Raw genomic sequence first — 18669 nt, 5'->3', positions numbered from 1 at the left:
AGAGACATCACCTTGCCAACAAAAGTCCGAATAGTCAAAGCTATGGTTTTTCCTGTCGTGATGTATGGAAGTGAGAGCTGGACCATAAAGAAAGCAGACCGCCGAAGAATTGATGCCTTTGAATTGTGGTGCTGGAGGAGGCTCTTGAGAATCCCCTGGACTGCAAGGAGAACAAACCTATCAGTTCTAAAGGAAATCAACCCTGAGTGCTCAGTGGAAGGACAGATCCTGAAGCTGAGGCTCCAGTACTTTGGCCATCTAATGAGAAGAAAAGACTCCCTGGAAAAGACCCTGATGTTGGGAAAGTGTGACGGCAAGAGGAGAAGGGGACGACCGAGGATGAGATGGCTGGACAGTGTCTGCGAAGCAACCAACATGAACCTGACACAACTCCGGGAGGCAGTAGAAGACAGGAGGGCCTGGCGTGCTCTGGTCCATGGGGTCACGAAGAGTCGGACACGACTAAACGACTAAACACACATTTAGTCTGCAGTGTCTCTTGTGTTCTTTGATTCTGGTTTGGATGCTTCGTTTTGTGGTTCCAATATATACCTGGCCACAACTACAAGGTATCCGGTATACTCCTGCGGTGGTGAGGGGTCTCTTCTGTCCTTTGCTGACTGTAACATTTGTTGTATTTTTGTGGTAGGCTTGAATACTGTTTGTAGGTTGTGTTTTTTCAAAAGTTTCCCCATGCGGTCCGTGACCCCTTTGATGTATGGCAGAAATACTTTATTTGTGGGTGGCTGTTTTTCTTCTTCTTTTCGGTGTTGTTTTCTTGGTTTGATGGCTCTTTTGATTTCATTTTTGGAGTAGCCATTTGCCTGTAGGTCCCAATTCAGATGGTTGAGTTCAGTGCTGAGAAACTGGGCTTTACAGTTCCGATTTGCACGGTCTACCAGTGTTTTGATTATGCCCCTTTTTTGCTGTGGGTGGTGGTTGGCGTTTTTGTGTAGGTACCGGTCTGTGTGGGTGGGTTTTCTGTAGACCTTGTGTCCCAGTCGGAGGTCAGTTTTGCGTAGGACCATGACGTCTAGGAATGGGAGTTCGCCCTCTATTTCTTTTTCCATGGTGAATTGTATATTTGGGTGGATGCTGTTGAGATGATTGAGAAATTCTTCCAATTTTTCTTCACCGTGACTCCAAATTGCAAATGTGTCATCCACATATCGGAACCAGACTGTGGGTGCGAGGGGTGCCGAAGCCACGGCCAGTTTTTCAAAATTCTCCGTTGTAGAAGTTTGCTATAACCAGGCTGAGGGGGCTGCCCATGGCCACTCCATCTGTTTGTTCGTAGAATTCATTATCCCACTGGAAATAGCTGGTCATTAGGCAGTGTTGGAAGAGGGGCTTGATGTCTTCTGGAAATATCTGCTGGATGAGTGTCTTGTCCCAAGATTCTCTTGATGGAATCTTGTCCCAATCTTGACTTCTCTTTTGGCTGATAGTGATGTGTAGGCCTAGTAGTTCTTTGTCTGTGGAGTCCAGTTTTTTGCAGGTTGTGTGGATTCTTTCCTGTAGGAGGACTTTGCACTTGACCGTGACCAGGTATGATCTTGCAAAAAAGAGGGGGGAAATGGTTTAAAGTCTTAAATCTTCCATTAAATGTGGTCTTCATTTCCACTGTGCATTCATAAGGGATTTGGTTTAGATTATACCTGACTAGCCCAGTCGTTTTTCCTGCTCTCTTCAGTTTAAGCTTGAATTTTACTATGAGAGGCTGATGATCAGAGCCACAATTGGCTCCAGGTCTTGTTTTTGCTGACTGTATAGAGCTTCTCCATTTTTGCTGCAGAGAATATAATCAATCTGATTACGGTATTGCCCATCTGGTGATTTCCATGTGTAGAGTTGCCTCTTCTGTTGTTGGGAAATGGTGTTTATGATGACCAGCTTGTTCTCTTGGCAAAACTCTATTAGCCGTTGCCCTGCTTTGTTTTGAACTCCAAGGCCAGACTTTCCTGTTGTTCCTTTTATCTCTTGACTCCCTACTTTAGCATTCCAGTCCCCTAGAATGAGAAGAACATCATTCTTTAGTGTCAGTTCTAGAAGGTGTTGTAAATCTTCATTGTTGTTTAGTCGTTTAGTCGTGTCCGACTCTTCGTGACCCCATGGACCAGAGCACGCCAGGCCGTCCTTCCACTGCCTCCCGGAGCTGGGCCAAATTCATGTTGGTCACTTCAATGACACTATCCAACCATCTAATCCTCTGTCGTCCCCTTCCCCACTTGCCCTCACACACTTTCCTAACACCAGGGTCTTTTCCAGGGAGTCCTCTCTTCTCATGAGATGGCCAAAATATTGGAGCTCCACCTGTCTTTCCAGTGAGCACTCAGGCTTGATTTCCTTTAGAATGCATCAGTTTGTTCTCTTTGCAGTCCAGGGGACTCTCAAGAGTCTCCTCCAGCACTACAATTCAAAAGCATCAGTTCTTTGGCGGTCAGCTTTCTTTATGATCCAGCTCTCACTTCCGTACATCACTACAGGAAAAACCATAGCTTTGACTATTCTGACTTTTGTTGGCAAGGTGATGTGTCTGCTTTTTAAGATGCTGGTGAGGTTTGTCATCGCTTTATTTATTTTATTTATTTATTTATTTATTTATTTATTTACCCCGCCCCTCTAGACAACGTCTACTCGGGGCGGCTAAGAAGTGAAGGCGTCTTTTAATTTCGAGGCTGCTGTCACCTTCTGCAGTGATCATGGAGCCCAAGAAAGTAAAATCTGTCACTACCTCCATATCTTCCCCTTCTATTTGCCAGGAGGTGATGGGACCAGTAGCCATGATCTTAGTATTTTTGATGTTGAGCTTCAGACCATAGAAGTCTTCATAGAACTGGTCAATTTCAGTCTCCTCAGCATTAGTGGTTAGTGCATAAACCTGGATTATTGTGATGTTGAAAGGTCTGCCTTGGATTCATATTGAAATCATTCTATCACTTTTGACATTGTATCCCATTACAGCTTTTCCCACTCTTGTTGACTATGAGGGCTGTTACAGTAACGTTGACATCACCTGTCCGTCACTGCTGAAGCTGTATGTCATCTGCCAATAGCGTGACGGAAGGTGGGACTTAAGGGGTGGAGCTAGTGTATATAAGGGGAGTGAATGGTGTGAGTGCTTTAGATAGGGACGAGATAGGGACCAGATAGGGTTATGCTAGGAAGGTTAGGGCTTGAAGATATTGTGAAGTAAGAACTGTGCTATCTAGTGAGGGTCTGTGAGAGAGTGTGTGTGAGTCTTACAGTGATTGCCTTATTATTATTTTTATTCAAGTGATGTACTATTCCCTTTGTTCTTTTATTTTAAAATCATACATTAGCCTGAAGTATTATTTGAGGGAATGGTTGGTGGCAGCGTGAATTAAGAGTGAGTGAGTGTGACGTAATAGTGCCCTTGTGACTCATGAGGAGGCTGTTACAAGGGCTACTCCATTTCTTCTACGGCATTCTTGCCCACAATAGTAGATATGATAATCATCTGAATTGAATTCACCCATTCCTGTCCATTTTAGTTCACTGACGCCCAGGATGTCAATGTTTATTCTTGCCATCTCCTATTTGACCACCTCCAGCTTCCCAAGGTTCATAGATCTTACATTCCACGTTCCTAAGCAGTATTCTTCTTTGCAGCATCGGACTTTCCTTACCCTTCCAGGCCCGTCCACAGTTGAGCGTCCTTTCGACTTTGGCCCAACCACTTCATTAGCTCTGGAGCTACTTGTACTTGTCCTCCGCTCTTCCTCAGTAGCATGTTGGACGCCTTCCGACCTGAGGGGCCCATCTTCTAACGTCATATATTTTAGCCTTTTGATTCTGTTCACGGGGTGTTCTTGGCAATGATACTGGAGTGGCATTGCCAGTTCCTACTCCAGGTGGATTGCGTTTAGTCGGAACTCCCCACTATGACCTGTCTGTCTTGGGTGTCCCTGCACGGCATAGTCCATAGCTTCTCTGAATTACTCAAGTCCCTTTGCCACAATAAGGCAGCAATCCATGAAGAGGTTGTAATATTATACTTTCATATATATCATATATCATATTACAATATATATTATATATTGTAATATTATATCTTCTTTCATCCTTTGTAGGGTTTAAATTATCTTCCTTTTCAGCCATTAGCATTTATCTTTATTTATCAAGATTTAAACCATTTCCCCCCTCTTTTTCGCAAGATCCTACCTGGTCACGGTCAAGTGCAAAGTCCTGCACCTTGGAAAAAGAAACCAATTGCACAGTTAAAAGATGGGGGATACATCGCTCAGCAAAAGTACGAGTGAGAGGAATGTTAGAATTGATGTAGATCGCAAGCTAAATGTGAGCCAACAGTGGCTTTTTATTAATCCAGGTTCTTGAAGTCTTCCTTCCCTTTCTCGTTTCAAGGGATCACCATTTTCAATACATTTGTGGACTTGCAATGCCTTTACATTAAGTACTGTACAGTGGAGGAAATAGTCTAATCAAACCCTCAATTCTAATCAAAGTCTCTCCTTGTATTTTTAAGCTGGCTGGATAGCTCTGTGGCTTAAATATCCAGTTGCAGAACCAGAGATTCCCCACTGCGTCTCCGACGAGTAAAGTCAGCCTGTGTGGCCTTTGGGAAACTGCACGGTCCCAGAAGCAAGGAATGGGGAATGACTTTTGAGTATTCTCTACCCAGAAACCCCTGAAAAAAGGGTTGCCATCAGTCAGAATTGACTTGATGGCCGATGACTAATATTATTTCAGATAGTGGTTAATATTAATCAACTATATTTTCCCATCCCTGTCCCTTTGGAAGTATCAGTTCAGGCAAGGGGAGTCCATGCTATTTGCACAATACGGCTAATTTTTCATATGTTGCCTGTAAAGCCTTCAAGAAATATATGCCTTTCAAAGGGGTCAAAGAGAGAGCAAACTCTTTGGTTTGACCTCCAGTTACATTCTGCTCTGTGTGACATTGTCAAGACATCTTCTTTTTTCTCTATCAGGTAACAAATATGATGGCCAGAATTATACAGAGCCGCTTCTTCTGGCCCTGAAAAGAGTCAAGTGTGAAGCCGGGAAGAAAAGCTTGGAAAAACCCATGAACTAGAGGAGAAAGGGCTGTGGAAATAGCTTCAGACCAGTGCCGCTTGTTCAGTTTAAAGAACTCACCCTGGGGAGAAATCATACAAAAACACTGAATGTGAAAAGAGTTTCAGCAGAAGAAGAAATCTGCGTTCACATCGAAGAACTCACACAGGGAAGAAACCATATAAATGCATGGCGTGTCAAAAAAGCTTCAGTGAAAATGGTCAACTTAGGTCACATCAACGTCACAGTGGTGATCTTAGGTTACGTCAAAGGACTCACACTGGGGAGAAACCACATAAATGCATGGAATGTGAAAAAAGCTTTAGTCAGAGTGGTCAGCTTAGGGCACATCAAAGGACCCACACTGGGGAGAAACCACATAAATGCATGGAATGTGGAACGAGCTTTAGTCATAGTGGTGCCCTTAGGGTACATCAAAGGACCCACACTGGGGAGAAGCCACATAAATGCATGGCATGTGGAACGAGCTTTAGTCATAGTAGTGCCCTTAGGTTACATCAAAGGACCCACACTGGGGAGAAACCACATAAATGCATGGAATGTGGAAAGAGCTTTAGTCGCAGTGGTCATCTTAGGTCACATCAAAGGACCCACACTGGGGAGAAACCACATAAATGCATGGAATGTGGAACGAGCTTTAGTCATAGTGGTGCCCTTAGGGTACATCAAAGGACCCACACTGGGGAGAAGCCACATAAATGCATGGCATGTGGAACGAGCTTTAGTCATAGTAGTGCCCTTAGGTTACATCAAAGGACCCACACTGGGGAGAAACCACATAAATGCATGGAATGTGGAAAGAGCTTTAGTCGCAGTGGTCATCTTAGGTCACATCAAAGGACCCACACTGGGGAGAAACCACATAAATGCGTAGAATGTGGAAAGAGTTTTAGTCGCAATGGTTCCCTTAGATTACATCAAAGGACCCACACTGGGGAGAAACCACATAAATGCATGAAATGTGGAAAGAGTTTTAGTCGCAGTGGTCATCTTAGGTCACATCAAAGGACCCACACTGGGGAGAAACCACATAAATGCATAGAATGTGGAAAGAGTTTTAGTCGGAGTGATGCACTTAGATTACATCAAAGGACCCACACTGGGGAGAAACCACATAAATGCATGGAATGTGGAAAGAGTTTTCGTGAGAGTGGTCAACTTAGGATACATCAAAGGACCCACACTGGGGAGAAACCACATAAATGCATGGAATGTGGAAAGAGCTTTAGTCACAGTGGTAACCTTAGGTTACATCAAAGGACCCACACTGGGGAGAAGCCACATAAATGCATGGAATGTGGAACGAGCTTTAGTCATAGTGGTGCCCTTAGGGTACATCAAAGGACCCACACTGGGGAGAAGCCACATAAATGCATGGCATGTGGAACGAGCTTTAGTCATAGTAGTGCCCTTAGGTTACATCAAAGGACCCACACTGGGGAGAAACCACATAAATGCATGGAATGTGGAAAGAGCTTTAGTCACAGTAGTAACCTTAGGATCCATCAAAGGATCCACACTGGGGAGAAACCACATCATTGCATGGAATGTGGAAAGAGCTTTAGACACAGTGATGCCATTAGATTACATCAAAGGACCCACACTGGGGAGAAACCACATAAATGCATAGAATGTGGAAAGAGCTTTACTCACAGTGCTGAACTTAAGTTACATCAAAGGATCCACACTGGAGAGAAACCACATAAATGCATGGAATGTGGAAAGAGCTTTAGTCGCAGTGGTCATCTTAGGTCACATCAAAGGACCCACACTGGGGAGAAACCACATAAATGCATGGAATGTGGAAAGAGCTTTACTCACAGTGGTGATCTTAGGTTACATCAAAGGATCCACACTGGAGAGAAACCACATAAATGCATGGTATGTGGAAAGAGCTTTAGTCGCAGTGGTCATCTTAGGTCACATCAAAGGACCCACACTGGGGAGAAACCACATAAATGCATGGAATGTGGAAAGAGCTTTATTCAGAGTGGTCAGCTTAGGGTACATCAAAGGACCCACACTGGGGAGAAACCACATAAATGCATGGAATGCAGAAAGAGCTTTAGTCGCAGTGATGCCCTTAGGTTACATCAAAGGACCCACACTGGGGAGCTATAGGATCTGTCCTTCCAGTGAGCTCTCAGGGTTGTTTTCCTTTAGAATGGATAGGCATGTTCTCCTTGCAGTCCACGGGACTCTCAAGAGCCTCCTCCAGCACCACAATTCAAAAGCATTAATTCTTCAGCGGTCAGCATTCTTAATGGACCAGCTCTCACTTCCATAAAACACTACTGAAAAAACCATAGTTTGACTATGTGGATTTTTGCTGGCAAGGTGATGTCTCTTCTTTTTAAGATGATGTCTAGGTTTATCATCGCTTTCTTCCCAAGAAGCAGGTGTCTTTTAATTTTGTGGCTGCTGTCACCATCTGCAGTGATCATGGAGCCCATGAAAGAACAATTTGTCACTGCCTCCATGTCATCCCCTTCAATTTGCCAGGAGGTCATGGGACCAGTGGCCATGATCCTAGTTTTTTTGATGTTGAGCTTCAGACTGTTTTTGGCGCTCTCCCGTTTCACCCTCATTAAGAGGTTCTTTTATTTCTCCTCACTTTCTGCCATCAGAGTGTTATCATCTGCATATATGAGGTTGTTGACATTTCTTCCGGCAATATTAATTCTGGATTTGGATTCCTCCAGTCCGGCCTTTCGCATGATGTATTCTGCATATAAGTTTAATAAGCGGGGAGACAGTGTACAGCCTTGTCGTACTCCTTTCCCAATTTTGAACCAATCAGTGTTTCCATATTCTGTTCTAACTCTTGCTTCCTTTCCCATGTATAGGTTTCTCCGGAGATAGAAAAGGTGGTCAGGCGCTCCCCTTTCTTTAAGGACTTGCCAAAGTTTGCTGTGGTCTACACAGTCAAAGGCTTTTGCGTATTCAATGAAGCAGAAGTAGATCCAGCGCAAGTTAGCAATTTGGTCTCTAATTCCTCTGCCACTTTGAAATCCAGCTTGTACTTCATGGTGCTGAAGCCTACCTTGGAGGATTTTGAGCATAATCTTGCAAGTGTGTGAAATGAATGCAATTGTAGGGTAGTTGGAGCATTCTTTGGCACTGCCCTTCTTTGGGATTGGGATGTAGACTGATCTTTTCCAATCAGATCGCCACTGCTGAGTGTAGAAACTTAACAGCATCATCTTTTAAGATTGTAAATAACTTGACTGGAATGCCATCACCTCCACTGGCCTTGTTGTTAGCCATGCTTTCTAATGCCCACTTCACTCTCCAGGATGTCTGCCTCAAGGTCAGGAACCACACTATCTGGGTTGTCCGGGACATCCAGATCTTTCTGGTATAATTCCTCTGTGTATTCTTGTCACCTCTTCTTGATATCTTTTGCTCCTGCCAAGTCCCTCCCATTTTTGTCCTTTATCATGCCCATCTTTGCACAAAATGTTCCTTTAATATCTCCAATTTTCTTAAACAGATCACTGTTTTTTTCCTTTTCTATTATTTTCCTATATTTCTTTGCATAGTTCATTTAAGAAGGCCCTTTTGTCTCTCCTTGCTATTCTTTGGAAGTCTTCATTCAATTTTCTGTAACTTTCCCTTGCATTTTGATTCCCTTCTCTTCTCTGCTATTTCTGAGGCCTCGTTGGACAGCCCCTTTGCTTTCTTGCATTTCCTTTTCTTTGGGATGGTTTTTGTTGCTGCCTCCTTTACAATGTTACGAGCCTCTATCCAAAGTTCTTCAAATTAAGTTCCACCAAATTGAGTTCCTTAAATCTGTACTTCACTTCCACTGTGTATTCATAAGGGATTTGGTTTAGATCAATGGTCATCAAGTCTTGGTCCATGGTCCGGTGCCGATCCCTGGCCTGAGCCAGACTGGGCCATGAAGACAGACCTCCCCCCTCCTGCATGCAGCCCTCTCCCCACAGGTGCTTTGTGTATACACACGTATGCCAGCGCCACCGTGAGCACTCCTTCACCCCTTCACACATGTAACTGCACGCGCAAAGCAGTGTGGGGAGGGGAGGGAGTGCGGGGGCCTGGGAGGTCTGTCTTTGCAGTGCGGCGGTGGCCCACAGCCGGGTGGCTGAGCATGGCAAGGTGCTCCGGCTGCTCGCCTCTCAGTGGGCTCCGTTTCTCCTGAATCTGCCAGCCTTCCCGGGGACCCCTTCCTGAAGGAGGCAACAGGACCCAGGGGCGAGGTTAGGCATTGCCAGGCTGTGTCGGGCGGGCTCTGTCAGTGCAATGTCAGGAGGGTGGGGAATGGGCGCCACTTGACAGGAGGGAGGGAAGAGTCTTCATCATTTGTTTCTGTTCATGGGGTTTTCTTGGCAAAGATAAATGCATACATACATAAATATGAATTGAGGGTTACTCTCCCAAGGTTCCCACAGTTTTTAAAAAATTTGCCAAGATCTTTGTCCATCATTTCCCCAATGATGTTGAAATAAAGTTTGAGGATGATGGCCTTTGGTCATAAGGAGAGGACATCGAGGGAAAATGTTTCTGTTTTGAATCCCAATGTCAGATCAAGGGATGAATGATACACGAAGACAGAGATTATAGGATCCGATGGACCTCTTGTGGAAAAGAAAACCCCAAAGAGAAAATAGAGGTTACGAATTACAATACACACCATCCCATCAGCTGAAATTAACCCATGTTACTCACGTCCACCTTTTCCCACCTTTTCTCTCCAAAAGCACTTTGATCATTCTCCCGGGCTACCCCTCTTCCCTTTCCAAAAGACATAGTCTTGAAAAATATTCCATATTGCTTTAAATTTAATAGTTTTCAATGTCCCTCTCCTAATTTTTATTTCACTGGTCCATTGTCATCAATGGTCACGTTCCACATTTTTCTATACTGTTCCTTAAGGTTAATTTGGTAATCGCTTTTCCAGTTCCTTGCAAATATGAGCTTTGACATAGGCACCATTTAATAGCTAATTGCTTTTCTTCTTTCTTCCCTTGTTTATTATTAAGCACATTCAATAAGGCAATCATGGATTCAATCAAGTTATTTCCCCTAATCTCTTTTAAAACCAGCATCTGTTCCTTCCTCCTTTTTTGACAGAACCACCACATATGGAAATATGTCCCTTTTTCTTTTTTACACCTTCAGCACCAGAGATGATGCATGATTTAATATATTAAATTCCACCGGAATTAAATGCCATCTCCATTTTACTTTGTAGCAATTTTGTTTAACCCTTATGGATGTGTGTTTCATAATTCTGTTATTCCACATTTTACTCCAATCTTTCCCTTCAGTTTCTTTAACCAAGTCTTCCTTTTAACACCTGGGGTTTATATCCTGCCTCTTCTCATGGTTTGTACATTTTTGTCCTTTTTCATGTCCATCTTTGCACAAAATGTCCCTTTTGTATCTCCTATTTTCCTAAACAGATCTCTGGTTTTTCCTTTTCTATAATTTTTCTTTATTTCTTTCTATAGGGGAATAAAGAAGTGATTGGCCCTCCGGATGAGGAGGGAGGGAACGGGGAAGTAAAGGGGGACTTAGAGATTGCAGAGAAATTAAATTAGTTCTTTGGGCAGATTCTACTGCCCAATCAACCCTTGCTGACTAATGAATTGAATCAGATTAAAATATAGGGTTTTTTAAACCTAATCAATAAAGATCAGCAAGTCACCGGGCCCAGATGGCATCCACCCAACAGTTATTAAGGAACTGAGAAATGAAGTTGCTGAATTCTTATCTAAGATATACAACTTGTCATTTAAAACAGTCCATTATGTTTTACTTGCTAGCAAACGCTATTTTTTGCAATTTTATGGGTTATTGTATGGGAGCCTTTGTTGTTTCTTCTGGCTGGCATCAGGGCCAGATCCAGCCTCGAGGAAGGCAATGTGGATCTCAGGCCAGGAACTGACTGACTTTGGGGCAACAGAACCGGGGGGAACGCCTCTTCCCTTTTGACTTAGAAGGCCAAGCTCTCAGGTTGTCGCAGGGGCGCTCCTCTGGGGAACCAGCCGCCGCCATCATCATCCAGGTGTCTGTCAAAGAACAGGGATGTTTGGACCTTTGAAACCCTCTGTTTACTTGTCTGGCAAAAAATTGTAATTGCTGGAATAGAACAGGGCAACTTTTCTCACCACTTCTATACTGCGTCTCCCTTCGTCCAGAAGGTGGCAATAAAAGACTACAATATATATTTTTTTATTTATTCTATTCTATTCTATTTATACCACACCTATCTAGTCATTTCGACCACTCTAGGTGGTTTACAACATGGAACAACACATATATAAAATTTATAATATGTAATATCTTACGTTCTTATTGATTTATACTCTCGGAGCAAGATGACATTGTTAAGAAAGAGTGACCCAAAATCTGAATTGTGCTTTGCTTTTTTCTGTCTTGGTAAGCATTACTTCATTTCTTTAATAAGCTCGAAAACTACCTTTCTGTACTGTCAGGATGTCCCTTAGAAGGAATGTTATTCATTAGAATAAATGAACCAATAGGGCTCAATGTAAAGAACAATGATTGATAGTAGAATTATTCTGTTTCCACCTGGACATAGGGCATAGGCATCCTTCAGTCTCGAGAGACTATGGTAACATGCTCTGAATCGAGGAGTGTCCTCTCCAGAGCATGAAGCCCGGGTAAGGTAATATGGAGGATAGGCTGTTACCCAAGCAGCAGATCCCCCCTCTCCACATTGCTGAAATGGTCCAATGGAAAGGCAAGAGCCAATACAACTGGTTCCAGCAATGTCGCAGGAGTTGGCAGAACGACACATGCTGCTTTCGGGACTCCAGCTCCGGATTTTGCCTCGAGGTTAACTCCTGAAGCCTTTTCCATGAGTGGATATAGCCACAAGGCAGTGGAGGTTTCAAATTGGAGTTTTCCTTCTCCTAGATGGGCTGCCTTCCATGGCTGACGAGCCCCACCTACCCGGCTTGCTCTTTAATAGTGCAAAAGTATGATCTGCTCCTTAAAACTTTCCTGACTACCCGGCTTATGCAAATCTCATTGGCTTTCCTATTTACCATATTAAGGCCAGATATAAAAATTGAGAACGGCGCGCGGTCCTGGGACACGCTCTTTTAAATCAGGAAGTCCCACCCCTAGGCCCCACCCCCAGGCCATGTGCTAAGGAGACAAAAAGAAAGCCCAGGGGAAAAAACTCAGCAAGGCATCCATGCAAACAGACCTGGCCTTCGCCCTCAGCCCAGCTTCCTAGGGGAAAGGGTCCAGGGTCCTGGGACACACTCTTTTAAATCAGGAAGTCCCACCCCTAGGCCCCACCCCCAGGCCATGTGCTCAGGAGACAAAAAGAAAGCCCAGGAAAAAAAAACTCAGCAAGGCATCCATGCAAACAGGCATGGCCTTCGCCCTCAGCCCAGCTTCCTAGGGGAAAGAGTCCAGGGTCCTGGGACATGCTCTTTTAAATCAGGAAGTCCCACCCCTAGGCCCCACCCCCAGGCCATGTGCTCAGGAGACTAAAAGAAAGCCCAGGAAAAAAACTCAGCAAGGCATCCATGCAAACAGACCTGGCCTTCGCCCTCAGCCCAGCTTCCTAGGGGAAAGGGTCCAGGGGCCTGGGACACGCTCTTTTAAATCAGGAAGTCCCACCCCTAGGCCCCACCCCCAGGCCATGTGCTCAGGACACAAAAAGAAAGCCCAGGAAAAAAAACAGCAAGGCATCCATGCAAACAGACCTGGCCTTCGCCCTCAGCCCAGCTTCCTAGGGGAAAGGGTCCAGGGTCTTGGGACACGCTCTTTTAAATCAGAAAGTCCCACCCCTAGGCCCCACCCCCAGGCCATGTGCTCAGGAGACAAAAAAGAAAGCCCAGGAAAAAAAACTCAGCAAGGCATCCATGCAAACAGACCTGGCCTTCACCCTCAGCCCAGCTTCCTAGGGGAAAGGGTCCAGGGTCCTGAGACATGCTCTTTTAAATCAGGAAGTCCCACCCCTAGGCCCCACCCCCAGGCCATTTGCTCAGGAGATAAAAAGAAAGCCCAGGGAAAAAAACCTCAGCAAGGCATCCATGCAAACAGACCTGGCCTTTGCCCTCAGCCCAGCTTCCTAGGGGAAAGGGTCCAGGGTCCTGGGACATGCTCTTTTAAATCAGGAAGTCCCACCCCTAGGCCCCACCCCCAGGCCATATGGCCAGGAGACAAAAAGAAAGCCCAGGAAAAAAAACTCAGCAAGGCATCCATGCAAACAGACCTGGCCTTCGCCCTCAGCCCAGCTTCCTAGGGGAAAGGGTCCAGGGTCCTGGGACATGCTCTTTTAAATCAGGAAGTCCCACCCCTAGCCCCCACCCCCAGGCCATGTGGCCAGGAGAGAAAAAGAAAGCCCAGGAAAAAAACTCAGCAAGGCATCCATGCAAACAGACCTGGCCTTCACCCTCAGCCCAGCTTCCTAGGGGAAAGGGTCCAGGGTCCTGGGACATACTCTTTTAAATCAGGAAGTCCCACCCCTAGGCCCCACCCCCAGGCCATGTGCTCAGGAGACAAAAAGAAAGCCCAGGAAAAATCAGCTAGGCATCCATGCAAACAGACCTGGCCTTCACCCTCAGCCCAGCTTCCTAGGGGAAAGTGTCCAGGGTCTTGGGACACGCTCTTTTAAATCAGAAAGTCCCACCCCTAGGCCCCACCCCCAGGCCATGTGCTCAGGAGACAAAAAAGAAAGCCCAGGAAAAAAACTCAGCAAGGCATCCATGCAAACAGACCTGGCCTTCACCCTCAGCCCAGCTTCCTAGGGGAAAGGGTCCACGGTCCTGAGACATGCTCTTTTAAATCAGGAAGTCCCACCCCTAGGCCCCACCCCCAGGCCATTTGCTCAGGAGACAAAAAGAAAGCCCAGGGAAAAAAACCTCAGCAAGGCATCCATGCAAACAGACCTGGCCTTTGCCCTCAGCCCAGCTTCCTAGGGGAAAGGGTCCAGGGTCCTGGGACATGCTCTTTTAAATCAGGAAGTCCCACCCCTAGGCCCCACCCCCAGGCCATATGGCCAGGAGACAAAAAGAAAGCCCAGGAAAAAAAACTCAGCAAGGCATCCATGCAAACAGACCTGGCCTTCGCCCTCAGCCCAGCTTCCTAGGGGAAAGGGTCCAGGGTCCTGGGACATGCTCTTTTAAATCAGGAAGTCCCACCCCTAGCCCCCACCCCCAGGCCATGTGGCCAGGAGAGAAAAAGAAAGCCCAGGAAAAAAACTCAGCAAGGCATCCATGCAAACAGACCTGGCCTTCGCCCTCAGCCCAGCTTCCTAGGGGAAAGGGTCCATGGTCCTGGGACATGCTCTTTTAAATCAGGAAGTCCCACCCCTAGCCCCCACCCCCAGGCCATGTGCTCAGGAGACTAAAAGAAAGCCCAGGAAAAAAAACTCAGCAAGGCATCCATGCAAACAGACCTGGCCTTCGCCCTCAGCCCAGCTTCTTAGGGGAAAGGGTCCAGGGGCCTGGGACACGCTCTTTTAAATCAGGAAGTCCCACCCCTAGGCCCCACCCCCAGGCCATGTGCTCAGGAGACAAAAAGAAAGCCCAGGGAAAAAAAACAGCAAGGCATCCATGCAAACAGACCTGGCCTTCACCCTCAGCCCAGCTTCCTAGGGGAAAGGGTCCAGGGTCTTGGGACACGCTCTTTTAAATCAGAAAGTCCCACCCCTAGGCCCCACCCCCAGGCCATGTGCTCAGGAGACAAAAAAGAAAGCCCAGGAAAAAAACTCAGCAAGGCATCCATGCAAACAGACCTGGCCTTCACCCTCAGCCCAGCTTCCTAGGGGAAAGGGTCCAGGGTCCTGAGACATGCTCTTTTAAATCAGGAAGTCCCACCCCTAGGCCCCACCCCCAGGCCATTTGCTCAGGAGACAAAAAGAAAGCCCAGGGAAAAAAACCTCAGCAAGGCATCCATGCAAACAGACCTGGCCTTTGCCCTCAGCCCAGCTTCCTAGGGGAAAGGGTCCATGGTCCTGGGACATGCTCTTTTAAATCAGGAAGTCCCACCCCTAGGCCCCACCCCCAGGCCATATGGCCAGGAGACAAAAAGAAAGCCCAGGGAAAAAAACTCAGCAAGGCATCCATGCAAACAGACCTGGCCTTCGCCCTCAGCCCAGCTTCCTAGGGGAAAGGGTCCATGGTCCTGGGACATGCTCTTTTAAATCAGGAAGTCCCACCCCTAGCCAACACCCCCAGGCCATGTGGCCAGGAGAGAAAAAGAAAGCCCAGGAAAAAAACTCAGCAAGGCATCCATGCAAACAGACCTGGCCTTCACCCTCAGCCCAGCTTCCTAGGGGAAAGGGTCCAGGGTCCTGGGACATACTCTTTTAAATCAGGAAGTCCCACCCCTAGGCCCCAACCCCAGGCCATGTGCTCAGGAGACAAAAAGAAAGCCCAGGAAAAAAACTCAGCAAGGCATCCATGCAAACAGACCTGGCCTTCACCCTCAGCCCAGCTTCCTAGGGGAAAGTGTCCAGGGTCTTGGGACACGCTCTTTTAAATCAGAAAGTCCCACCCCTAGGCCCCACCCCCAGGCCATTTGCTCAGGAGACAAAAAGAAAGCCCAGGAAAAAAAACTCAGCAAGGCATCCATGCAAACAGACCTGGCCTTCACCCTCAGCCCAGCTTCCTAGGGGAAAGGGTCCAGGGTCCTGTTTCCACCTACAAGCAAAAATAAAGCAGAACATGATATAGAAAATTACAAGAAACATTTTACTACCTGTCGCTGTAGAAGAGGCAGCTCTGTTCGCCTGCACTAGCTAAAGTGGTCAGAGACTCCCATTTCTTTAAGAACTTGCCATAGTTTGCTGTGTCTGGAACTCTCTGGCATTCTCCATAATCCGGCACATGTTAGCAATTTGGTCCCTAGTTCCTCTGTCCCTTCGAAATCCAGCTTGTACTTCTGGGAGTTCCCGGTCCACATACAGCTAAAGCCTACTTTATAGGATTTTGAGCATAACCTTGCTAGTGTGTGGAATGAGTGCAACTGTATGGTAGTTGGAGGATTCTTTGGCAATGCCCTTTTTTGAGATTGGGATGTGGACTGATTTTTCCTGGCATATTGAGTGTAGTACCTTAACAGCATCATCTTCTAAGATTTTAAATAGTTCAACTGGAATGCCATTATAGCGGGTACCCCAGTCAGCACCTGTCCGTCACCAGGGAACCTTGGCTGGAGAGCCAATGAGAAGGACGGAAGGTGGGAGCAGGAGAGAAGGGGAGGTTCCAAAAGGAGGAGTGTGGAGGACAGAGAGATTAGATTAGAGTTCTGTGTGGAGCTTTGGTGGAGTGTGAGATGGATAGGAGGAGTGTGAGAGTGGAGGAGTGTGAGACAGTGAGAGTAGAGTGAGAGGACAAACATGATTGAGATCAGAGGTTCAAAGGGGATTGATTGAGGTAGATTCAAATCAGAGATTGGGAAGTATAGTGAAGTAATAGAAGGAGTTAAATACATACTTGTTTATCTATGTGATTTGCTTCCTGTGATTGACATTGTTCTTTTCAACCAATCATTAACCCCACCCTGATAAATAAACTTAATGTGTTTGTTAAATGGTGTGTCCTGGAATTGATTGATGTTTAAAAGAATATAAAGGTCTCAGAGACAGAGTTGTGTCACAGCCATCACCTCCACTGGCCATGTTGTTAGCCATGCTTTCTAAGGCCCACTTGACTTCGCTGTCCAGGATGTCTGGCTCAGTGTCAGCAACCACACTATCTAGGTTGTTCAGGACATCCAAATCTTCCTGGTATAATTCCTGTGTGTATTCTTGCCACCTCTCCTTGATGTCTTCTGCTTCTGTAAAGTCCCTATCATTTTTGTCCTTTATCATGTCCATCTTTGAACAAAAGTTTCTTTTAATATCTCCAATTTTCTTGAACAGATCTCTGGTTTATCCCTTTCTCTTATTTTTCCTATATTTCTTTGCACTGTCCATTTAAGAAGGCCCTCTTGTCTCTCCTTGCTATTCTTTGGAAGTCTGTGCTCAGTTTTCTGTAACTTCCCCTATCCCCCTTGCATTTTTCCCCTTCTGTTCTCTGCTATTTTAGGCCTTGTTGGACAGCCACTTTGCATTCTTGCATTTCCTTTTCTTTGGTATGATTTTTGTTCAACAACATACAGACCTTTATTGGCTTTAAAAGGAAGATTAAGTAAGGTACAGTAAATTTTAACCCAGAAATAAAACTGTGCAATATAATAAGTCCTGTAAAACCAGATTAAAATGGGGGGGGGTGTGTTTATACAATCATGGTCTATGCTTGGGAGATAATCTGAATAGCAGATTGTAGAAAGTAAGCCACATGAGTAGTAACATACTTGTTTTCCCTGTGGACTAAAAATCAAACGTTGGCACTATTAGAAAGATCTTGAAAGTCATGGAGCAGTGGCTCAAGAAATCTAGCTCGGGAACTGTTATAGAAAAGACAGTCCAAGAGAACATGATGAACTGTTTCAATAGCTCCCAGGCTGCAAGGGCACCGTCTATGGATGTATGGGGTTCCACGGAATCTTCCAAATAGAACGGCCGAGGGGAGTGCATTGAATCTGGCCAGCATAAAAGCTCTTCTTAGGTGAGGATCAGTCAGGTGAGAGAAATAAGAAGCTAGAAGCCAAGAATTCTGGGATAGACCCAGATGACTAGGAGAACAGGTTTTCCGAGCTGCCTTGGTCAGATGTTGCAGTTGGACATCTAGTAGTCTACAATTGATTGAATGGAATATTGCCAAGGCAGAGGACAGATATAGAGCATCCAGGGAAATTCCTAGGGAAATGATTTTCTTCTGGATCACAGTCAACCATTTAGATGCATGATGATCCATCAGCATCGAAAAGGTGAGGGAGTTCTGATCAGAGTTGAATAAAAGGCGAAGCCAGAACTGAAAGGTTGAGAACCAGGCACGGGTTTCTAGCAGTAATGATCCGGTTTCCGTGCATATTGCAGCATAGGGGACACAATTTGGTAGTCCGAGTATTTTCCTCAAGAAAAGGGATTGTAAGCCTTCGGTGGTATGGTCGAAGGCATCGATCCATATAGGAGCACTGTGTAAGAGCTGGGGGCTGGATTTCGCGTTAAAAGCTCTTAGGACCATAGGGACATATCGGTTATCTTTTCAATTAAAAAAAGGGCAATGGCCAAGGCACTAGTTCTTGCCAGTGATATAGCACATTTATGATGGGTTGCCCAGCTACCGTTATATATATAATCCCTAGATATTTCACAGTTTGGACCTGCTCAATGGAGTTTCCCTGTATTGACCATGATAATTGTTTCCAAGATTTAGAGAAAACTAAGATCTTTGTTTTCTCATAGTTCAGGGTTAAGTCGTGGCTTGTCGTAATAAACGCCTCAGTCCAATTTGTGAGCATGACAGTAGGACTGTGTCATCCGCATATAATTGGAACGTGGCGGTGGGCAAGTTTAGGGGCATGTCCATTGATTGAATGTAGAGCTGGGGCTAAATAGTTTAAAAATATATTCGCGAAGGCTTTCACGGCCGGGATCTAATGGTTGTTGTGGGTTTTTCGGGCTTCTTGGCCATGTTCTGAAAGTGGTTCTTCCTAACATTTCGCCAGTCTCTGTGGCCGGCATCTACAGAG

The 18669-nt window shown here is 45.7% G+C and overlaps 2 protein-coding genes across 6 annotated transcripts in view; both read left to right on the top strand.

Moving 5' to 3' along the window:
• LOC144587213 (uncharacterized) overlaps positions 1-11270 on the top strand; it is a 96555-nt gene extending 85285 nt beyond the window's left edge. For all 3 annotated transcript variants that reach the window (XM_078387059.1, XM_078387057.1, XM_078387058.1), the window contains one exon: positions 4974-11270. In XM_078387059.1, the coding sequence (XP_078243185.1) occupies positions 5248-7200 (1953 nt within the window). In that variant the 5' untranslated portion in view covers positions 4974-5247 and the 3' untranslated portion in view covers positions 7201-11270. The remainder of the gene's footprint in view (positions 1-4973) is intronic.
• Positions 1-18669, top strand: part of LOC144587208 (uncharacterized) — a 182042-nt gene that overhangs the window by 85237 nt on the left and 78136 nt on the right. The window lies entirely within an intron of this gene.

The sequence above is a fragment of the Pogona vitticeps genome, chromosome 2, assembly GCF_051106095.1.
Source record: "Pogona vitticeps strain Pit_001003342236 chromosome 2, PviZW2.1, whole genome shotgun sequence".
In the NCBI taxonomy this organism is placed as follows: Eukaryota; Metazoa; Chordata; class Lepidosauria; order Squamata; family Agamidae; genus Pogona; species Pogona vitticeps.
Note: the sequence above shows the minus strand (reverse complement) of the source record. Positions and strands in the feature narration are given on the sequence as shown.